General features: G+C 43.9%; 1 protein-coding gene across 1 annotated transcript in view; it reads left to right on the top strand.

Annotated features, from left to right (window-relative positions):
- Positions 1–7,735, top strand: part of LOC311234812 (kelch repeat and BTB domain-containing protein F47D12.7-like) — a gene marked incomplete at both ends in the record, with an annotated part of 37,928 nt that extends 30,193 nt beyond the window's left edge. The window contains one exon of the mRNA XM_084322056.1: positions 7,645–7,735. Coding sequence (XP_084178182.1) covers positions 7,645–7,735 — 91 coding nt within the window. The remainder of the gene's footprint in view (positions 1–7,644) is intronic.
- Between the last annotated feature and the right edge of the window lie 2,265 nt (positions 7,736–10,000).

Raw genomic sequence — 10,000 nt, 5'->3', positions numbered from 1 at the left:
CCGGTTAGTGTAAACTACAGTCGACCAGCACCTGCTAACAGGTCTGACCCTTTAGCTCAGCTGGTTAGTGTAAACTACAGTCAACCAGCACCTGCTAAACGGGTCTGACCCTTTAGCTCAGCTGGTTAGTGTAAACTACAGTCGACCAGCACCTGCTAAACGGGTCTGACCCTTTAGCTCAGCTGGTTAGTGTAAACTACAGTCGACCAGCACCTGCTAACGGGTCTGACCCTTTAACTCAGCTGGTTAGTGTAAACTACAGTCAACCAGCACCTGCTAACGGGTCTGACCCTTTAGCTCAGCTGGTTAGTGTAAACTACAGTCGACCAGCACCTGCTAACGGGTCTGACCCTTTAACTCAGCTGGTTAGTGTAAACTACAGTCGACCAGCACCTGCTAAACGGGTCTGACCATTTAACTCAGCTGGTTAGTGTAAACTACAGTCGACCAGCACCTGCTAAATGGGTCTGACCCTTTAACTCAGCTGGTTAGTGTAAACTACTGTCAACCAGCACCTGCTCACGGGTCTGTCCCTTTAACTCAGCTGGTTAGTGTAAACTACTGTCAACCAGCACCTGCTAAACAGGTCTGACCCTTTAGCTCAGCTGGTTAGTGTAAACTACAGTCAACCAGCACCTGCTAACGGGTCTGACCCTTTAGCTCAGCTGGTTAGTGTAAACTACTGTCAACCAGCACCTGCTAACAGGTCTGACCCTTTAACTCAGCTGGTTAGTGTAAACTACTGTCAACCAGCACCTGCTAACAGGTCTGACCCTTTAGCTCAGCTGGTTAGTGTAAACTACAGTCGACCAGCACCTGCTAAACGGGTCTGACCCTTTAGCTCAGCTGGTTAGTGTAAACTACAGTCGACCAGCACCTGCTAACGGGTCTGACCCTTTAACTCAGCTGGTTAGTGTAAACTACAGTCGACCAGCACCTGCTAACGGGTCTGACCCTTTAGCTCAGCTGGTTAGTGTAAACTACTGTCAACCAGCACCTGCTAAACAGGTCTGACCCTTTAGCTAAGCTGGTTAGTGTAAACTACAGTCAACCAGCACCTGCTAACGGGTCTGACCCTTTAACTCAGCTGGTTAGTGTAAACTACAGTCGACCAGCACCTGCTAACGGGTCTGACCCTTTAGCTCAGCTGGTTAGTGTAAACTACAGTCAACCAGCACCTGCTAACGGGTCTGACCCTTTAGCTCAGCTGGTTAGTGTAAACTACTGTCAACCAGCACCTACTGACGGGTCTGACACTTTAGCTCACCTGGTTAGTGTAAACTACAGTCGACCAGCACCTGCTAAACGGGTCTGACCCTTTAGCTCAACCGGTTAGTGCAGGGGTCAGCAACCTTTACTATCAAAAGAGCCACTTTTCCCCCCTCCCACAAAATAAAATGCTCAGGGAGCCGCACAACCTATTTACCCTTAAAATGAAGATAACACAGTGTATAACGTTTCATATATCCCCAAGCATACCCCACATTTAGCATAAAACGCCTGACAATTGCATACCCAAAGTAATTTGCGATTTATTATACTTTATACTTATAGCACACAGTTTGTTGCATTAATGGAATTATAAAGCAACAAAAAGAAAATTGTTGACTTTTTATTGCTGTTTTTACCTGTTATAACAAAGGAAAACCTCAAACTCTTATGAAGAGGAGAAAAAATACTGGCTGTGTAGACCTATTTTTAAATAAAACACAGAAGAGGAGACAAAACACTGGTGTCTGTAGACCGACTTTGAAATAAAACCCTGAACCATGCAGCTCTATTTGAGTCCTTCCCTTATTTGTGGAAAATCTATCAAATAAAAAGTAAATTTTTCATTGTTCGCAAATTTCGCACCACATATCAGGCATGCAGGTAAGCCTGCATCGTTAGTCGTGAAATCAACCAGCCCCTGCTAACGGGTCTGACCCTTTAGCGAGGCTCAGCATCAGTCTAATCATCAGGCTAATATCTAGTCTATTTAGCTTTTTCTTTTGTTGTTGTTGTACTTAGCTCTATTCTATTAACATTTTCCCTAAATGTTCTTATGTACCTTAGTTGCTATTACATGTACATATATGTGTTTTATTACAAGTATGTGTAACGGTTGTGACAACGTCACCTCAAACTTCGATGCCCCGAGGGAGTTTCGAACACGGGTCTCCCACGCCGCGGGCAACAGCACAGACCGCTATACCAAGAGGTGAACTTGCGGCTTTGTAACGTGTCTATGTGTCTTTTGAGGATGTGAGAGTGAGTTTAACCCACAGCACCGCTACTCACCCCAGCCCTTCGTGACTGCGCTTCACAGTACCATCCGTTAGATATGTATATGTGTAACGGGGAAGCCCGTGGGTATGTCCACAGTCACGGAAACAGGTGTGTTGACGAGTGACTGTGGCAGTGCGGGCTGGTAAATTAAACTCACTTCCCCATAACAGGGTTAACAGACGCATAGGTACGGTAGTTAGGAGTGAATTCACTTCTTAGTGCAGCGGCCTGTGTCGTCGCCCGCGGACGCGGGAGCCCCCTGTTCGACTCCCCCTCGGGACATTCTCATTTAACATCAAACACAACGCAGACCCAGTATGATCCGTCACATACACATACCCATAGCCGCGAAAAGTAGGGGTGCTGAGGGCGCGTCAGCACCCCCACTTAGAGGTGCAGCACCCCCCTCGCCGCACGAATGGATATTGATGCGAAATAAATGTCACATTATTATACTAGTGTTTTGGTGCCGAAACCCGGGAGATATGAGCGTTTTGGATCGCTCTAGAATGGGTGAAGACGAACGTCGGACTGGAATTGAAAGAATAAAGGAATATCTTATCTTAAACAGCTTTTTCCTTTGATGTAACCGTCTTAGCTTATTTATTTTATTGTTTATTCTTATTTATTGTGCCTATATAATGTATGAAATTGCTGATTAACTGTCTCTTGTTTTGTAAGCATGTCGTCGCTGTAAATGACGTAACCTCAGTGTCTTGAAATACGTTTAAATAATGGTTTGAAATTAAACGAAACATACATGTATTTTATATCTATCATTTTAATATAATGCAAAACTGTGCACATCAACAGTGCTATTCCAGACAACAGAGGGAAAGAAAAAAAAGAAAAGAAGAATTTACATTTTCAACCCATCTCAAAAACATTATGAACATGAACGTGTTTACTTTTTTTCCCTCCGGGGGCCATGAATATAAAATATTCTGCCAATGTTTCTAATGTTAACCAATGTTCTGTCCCTAGCGAGGGAGGCCTTGTTCCCAGAACACAGTGACACATGCAGTCCCTATGGTGCATGCGTGTGTGTGTGTGTGTGTGTGTGTGTGTGTGTGTGTGTGTGTGTGTGTGTGTGTGTGTGTGTGTGTGTGTGTGTGTGTGTGTGTGTGTGTGTGTGTGTGTGTATGTGTGTGTGTGTGTGTGTGTGTGTGTGTGTGTGTGTGTGTGTGTGTGTGTGTGTGTGTGGGCGGGCGTATGTGTGTGTGTGTGTGTGTGTGTGTGTGTGTGTGTGTGTGTGTGTGTGTGTGTGTGGGCGGGCGTATGTGTGTGTGTGTGTGTGTGTGTGTGTGGGCGGGCGTATGTGTATGTGTGTGTGTGTGTGTGTGTGTGTGTGGGCGGGCGTATGTGTGTGTGTGTGTGCCTCTTCTTTAATGATCCCTATTATATATATATATATAATTATATAATATAATATATACACGTATTCATTTGTCTCCTGCTGTATTGTACTCAGCATTGTTGTCACTATTAAAGGACGAAAGAAATTATGGTACGAGGCGGCGGCGTCAAGGAGACGTTCTCGCTGAGGAGAGGGTGTTTTTTTTTTCTTTTTTCTCTCTTTTCTTCCATGGCGACGGCCTCCTCATCACCCCTCCGCTGACTGGAGTGGACGCTACAGTACGCCTTCCTGCTATTATTCCTCTTTACGCGGGAGGACTCATTCTTACGCGTGTTCTTATGTATTATAATTACAATAGGACGGTTTCAACATTGAAAACATTGATCGATTGAACATTGTATTAACAGATTGCAGAATGGGGTACAATACAGTACGGCTCAATACATACAATTGTTAAGGGGATGCAGACCAGAGAAAGACTTTCGTCTTGTTTACATCAGGGCATACCCCCATTTTCAATTCATAACATTTATGACATATACACGACATACAGGTAGACAGACTGTATAAGAGAGTACTGTTACATCCAGACATTTAGGACATACAAGCTATAGAAATATACAGTACTGTTTATTTACAGACAGAGTTTCTAAAAGAGAATATATACATTTGAGGGGGAGGAAACTGTACATTGGGGGGGGGGGGGGCCATTTACTCCGCAGGGGCTTTGTTAGAGCGGTTTTGAAGGTGGGTAGGGATTCATGAACGTTCTAAATGTTAGCTAGTTCAGTGACCAGTAGGAGTGATCCCAACAGAGATCAGTTGGCTAGTTCAGTGACAAGTAGGCAACTATTATTGTACTATTCAGCTAATATTAGTGGTTCAAAAACACTGATTTATAACTAGTGGCAGTCAAGGCGGGCGTAGGTTTGATTTCAACGGTTTCAGCGGTCCCCCCCCAGGACGTTTTGAGCATCAAACACTTCATTTCCTGCATTCTGGTTCAAATTGTATGCACTAATTTGTAAAGCAAAAGATTCAGGTACCCGCTGACACAAATATAATGGAATATAATGCAGTGAGGCTCTCAGGCGTTCCGTATCGACTTAAAATATTTATTATCCTGTATTGTTTCAGGGTCGTCTTTCATATTAGCTATATTTTTTTAGGGGGACCAATTGACCTCTTCTCAATATTGAGGGGGACACGTCCCCTGCAGCCCCCCCCCCCCCCCCCCCCCCCTGAAACTACGCCTATGGTAGCGGTTTTCTTCCTGGAGGACAATACATGTTTGATATTCTTCTGACCCAAAACACATTTGCCAGATTATGATTGCTAATAAATGCATCCTGCTGAGTCAAATGGCATACTTAGAGAGCTCGTTCAATATCCATACCACCTAATATACAGTAGGCTACCGTCTAGGAAGCAATCGACTCATGTTGCCTGACGAGTACAACTGCACATTTGGTATCGTTAATGAGTCAGTTAGAGTCTGGGGGGGCGGGGGGGGGGGTATTTTTAGCGGATGATAGACATAGTGACCGTTTCAGAACATTAACCTCTTAACTGGCGCCCAGAAAAGTGGCAATTTGTTTTACTTGAACTTGAGGACTGCATACTTTTTTTGCAAAGCTTATCTTTATACTTTATACTTATAGCACATGCATGAGCCTGGTCTCTTTTGAAAGATAACATTCTGAAGTTTCTGTTACAATAAAGAACATTCACTTTTAGTGCCAATGAAATAGAGTAACATAGGTCAGGGCCCCGTTCCCCGTACCTGGATAACTGAGTTAGCCGGATAACTTTCGGTTAAGTCTGACTTAAGCCGGACTTTCCGGCTCCCCGTACCTGGATTGTCCAAATCACCATGACAACAGATCCAAAAGTTTGAGCCTGGTCGAAAGCAGGGTTTAAGTTCAAGTTAGCCGGATGAAGCACAGCCACGCCCCCGCAAAGAAAGTGACGTTTCCTGAAATTATTCCCACAGTCTAGGATCTGCTTTATACCATTCTGAATTACGTTTTTGTGCTCCATTCTTCCAGAGGGGGCTTTTGAAATGTAAAATAGACCCAAAATGCTGATACTAAATTCACTTTGTCCTAAATAATGCACGTTATATATACCGTGGCGCTCGCTCGGTGCGATGTACACATTATGTGGTTATTCTAACAACGCGCAGCATTGCAAATGTGAATCCCGCGGGGATATTTTTAATGATTGAAACCTATCGCTCGTTTGGTTCTGATTCCTTTCATATTCTCCGCTGTGGATGTTTAATGGAGCGCCTGGATTGTGTTTCATTCAAGCATAAAATTGAAGTGTCTATGCGTGGATTGTGGATCTTGTCTCGTTCATTAATGTATAAACAATGATTTTATCGCATCTGGCACAGTGGCGCAGCGGTAGTGCTTAATCCTGCCAACCCAGCGACCGGTGTTCGAAACCCTGTGTTTCCAATATAATTTTTTGGAATATAATATTAATGATTATACGCCAAAGTAGCCTAGTTTCAAGTTAAAATATTATAAATCTACATGCATTGAGGATGTCATTCTTTATATAGCTCTCAACGTGCACCAAATTGAATTATTCCTACATCGCAAAAAGAAGGGGAAGACTAGGTTTCGAACCCCGGTCGTCTGCGTGAAAGTCAAAAGAAGAACCCGTTACACCACAGTGGAGATAAGTAAAAGATCGACTATACATCAATCAATGGGAAGAGAGCCGTATCGTTATTTTGTATAACAGTTTAACTAATTATTTTCGCTAGCAAGATCTCATTTGATTATTCAATCCAGCAGGCAAGTTTAAAGAAATATAATCTGATTGATTGAGGTAATGAGGGACTTAAAATTAGCCTATAGATAACGCATTTAACTTGTCGGCGAGGCGATTGAGCCGTACTGCAATATGTTACTAAAGTTTTAAATCAATTAATCAATCAATGCCGCTAGAGAATCAGGATCTCTGCTCTCGACACTTGCTGCCTTCTCGGCTGAGGCGGGCACGTGCACTTATCCTGGGTCTCAAGTCTGGCTTGAGTTAACGAGACTGAATCCACCTTCGAGGAACAGGAAAATCCCGGCTTCAAACATCGGGTTAACTGAATCTGGATAATGACATCTTGATCGACTTAGTTGAACCAGGTACGGGGAACGGGGCCCTGAACTTGAATTGTAGAAAAACGTGCTACTCAGTAGTTGCAATATCCAAAAGTATATATCCCAAAAATTAACTGACTCATTATCGATACCAAATGTGCAGTTGTACTCGTCAGGCAAATTACTGTTACCTGTTGCCCCAGGAGCTGCAGAATCAGAGAGGGAGAGAGAGAGAGAGAGAGAGAGAGAGAGAGAGAGAGAGAGAGAGAGAGAGAGAGAGAGAGAGAGAGAGAGAGGGAGAGAGAGGGAGGGAGAGAGAGAGAGGGAGATGGAGAAAGAGAGCGAGGGAGAGAGAGCAGGGAGAGAGAGAGAGAGAGAGAGAGAGAGAGAGTGAGAGAGTGAGTGAGAGAGAGAGAGAGAGAGAGAGAGAGAGAGAGAGAGAGAGGGTCACCTGTTGCCCCCAGGCTACAGAATCAGTGTGTCGATTCCTGGCGACAGGAAGGGGCGGGTCATGGGGCAGGAAGGGGCGGGTCATGGCGCAGCGGTGGCCTAAAGGTTCGAGAAGCGGGTTTGTGACCGGAAGGTCGCCGGTTCGATCCCCCGGACCGGCAGGACAAATCTGGGGCTGGGCAAGTGAATTCATAACTCTCTTCTATCCCCTTAAAACACCGACCGCTGAAGTGCCCTTGAGCAAGGCACTTAACCCCCAACTGCTCCAGTGGAGTTGCTCAGTGGCCAACGGTGTCAGACTGTGGTTGTACTGGGCAGCTACCTACCCTGGGTAAATAAAAGGTAAAAAAAAATACCCCCCCCCCCACCCCCACCCCCCTGGCTGACAAGTAATTTCATCTTGTACTGAGTGAAGCGTTTATTCTGTTTGTTTCCCCCGCATCGTATCGAGTGTTTATTCAGATGTCTGGCGACGGCTGCATACGACCGAAAACAGAGGCGCGTCGAGGTGATCGTGAAGGCGACGCGCGAGACGCTGATCACCATCGAGTGACAAATCAATCAATGCGAAGTGAAGTGATGCAAATTCAGCTCCAAGGATGTCCTCAAACACATACGTTTGATGTCACAAGTGGAGTGAACTTAATATTCAAGTGATTTTTCTTCTCTACTGGAAACAAGTGAAATTGTACCGCGACTCAACCGTCCTCTGTATTTCAAGAGTAATCAGGCGGACTGGTGCGTATTCTCAATAGAAAGAGTAATCAGGCTGACTTATATATGTATCAGATATATATATATATATATATATATATATATAGATATATAAATATACTTATATTCTCCAGCAGTGGTTCTCACGGTCAGGTCCGCGGGGATATGAACTATTCTATTCCTCTGATTACTAATATACAGTACCCACCTTTCTTCTTGGTATTAGATTATATTATATTATATTAGATAAAATTAACCTGGGTATAACATATAAATTAGTACTACTGAGTAATGGTAGTCAGATGTATGTATAGAGTTGTGATTGATTGATTGATTGATTGAAAATTGTATTAATAGATTGCAGAATGGATACAATACAGTACGGCTCAATAATAGGGAGGTGTAGTGGTGACGTCATTGCCGTTTTTCGTGTTCCACCCTCTGTCCAACGCAACGTATTTCCCCCATTGCCCATTTCTAAATCGCCTCGTTTAAAACTAATAAAGCATTAACATTGGCATGGTGTACCTTTCTGTGCTTATTCATCCACAATCTATAGCTCAACATGAAAATATTTGCAATTAATCATAAAAAAGAATCGCGAATTTTATTTCAACCAACATTTTTTAAACAATAATGTTAGTGATAGAAGGGAACTTATTTTGTGCAAAAATGTAAAGCTTTTCAATTTCCATGCGGCAGAATTGTTACAATAGCCGCTAATCCATTTTCCCAATGATGAATCCCTATACGGGTGGAACAACCAGTGACATCACACTACACCTCCCAATACACACAATTGTTAAGGGGATGCAGACCAGAGAAAGACTTTTGTCTTGTTTACATCAGGGTCCCCCATTTTCAATTCATCATAATGAATTGTAGTATTAATATGTACGGTGATACAGGTATAAAGACACTGTGGTATTAAGTCATACTGGCCAGCAGCGTAACTACTAAGAGTAGGTAAGGGATATGTACAGATATAGATATAGTATCTAGATATGTAAAAAGTATGCAGGCCGATGTGGATATATATATACGGTACAGAACTTGTAAGTCGCTTTGGATAAAAGCGTCAGCTAAATGACAAAATGTAAATGTAAATGTACGAATGAATAATATATATATATTGTATATACAACATTATATGTTTCAATGACCAACCTCCAATAATAGGATACCATAGGATATGGCATCAGATGTCTAAATGGTTTAACGAAAGATAGATGCCATATTAAACTGGTGAAGGCGGTTTTTAATTAAGTTGGCAGCGCGAGCCACGGGGAACGCCCACCCTGATCCTCGACAACGGGTTTCCAGAGAGCCTGCGAACGGAACGCCGCTCCCGAGGTGAACACGCGGGGCATGGGCCGTTTTTAACCCTTTCACACTACAAATGTTTAACCCTTTCACTGCGACAATACAGAAGTTAACCCTTTCACTGCGACAATACAGACGTTTAACCCTTTCACTGCCCCCACGACAAAGGGTTAACCCTTTCACTGCGACAATACAGAAGGTTAACCCTTTCACTGCTACACTACCAACGCGTTAACCCTTTCACTGCGACAATACAGACGTTTAACCCTTTCACTGCCACACGACAAAGGGTTAACCCGTTCACTGCGACAATACAGAAGGTTAACCCTTTCGCTACCACACTACAGAAGGTTAACCCTTTCGCTACCACACTACAGCGGGTTAACCCTTTCACTACCACACGACAGACGGTTAACCCTTTCACTACCACACCACATACGGTGGTAACGAAACGGTTAACCCTCTGTAGTGTGGTAGTGAAAGGGTTAACCTTCTGTAGTGTGGCAGTGAAAGGGTTAATTGAGTTGGCAGCGCCGGCCCTGGAGGAGAATATAAAACACGCTCTGACTACATCCTCGACAACAGGTGTGTAGAGAGAGAGAGAGAGAGTCTGCGCCCTGCTCCCTGCCAAGGTGAACACATTCATCACCACTTAAAAAGTGAAGTTTAAAAGCACACACCGCTATTCATCAAGCCATTCCGAACCCCGCGATTCATTACATTTAGCGCGCCGACCGACACACTCTCACGCGAAGCGAATTAGCCTGAGTGCTGAGCGGCG

Source organism: Notolepis coatsorum (genome assembly GCF_963971535.1).
Source record: "Notolepis coatsorum genome assembly, chromosome: 9".
In the NCBI taxonomy this organism is placed as follows: Eukaryota; Metazoa; Chordata; class Actinopteri; order Aulopiformes; family Paralepididae; genus Notolepis; species Notolepis coatsorum.
The sequence above is the reverse complement of the archived record's forward strand: the minus strand, read 5'-3'. Positions and strand labels throughout refer to the sequence as shown.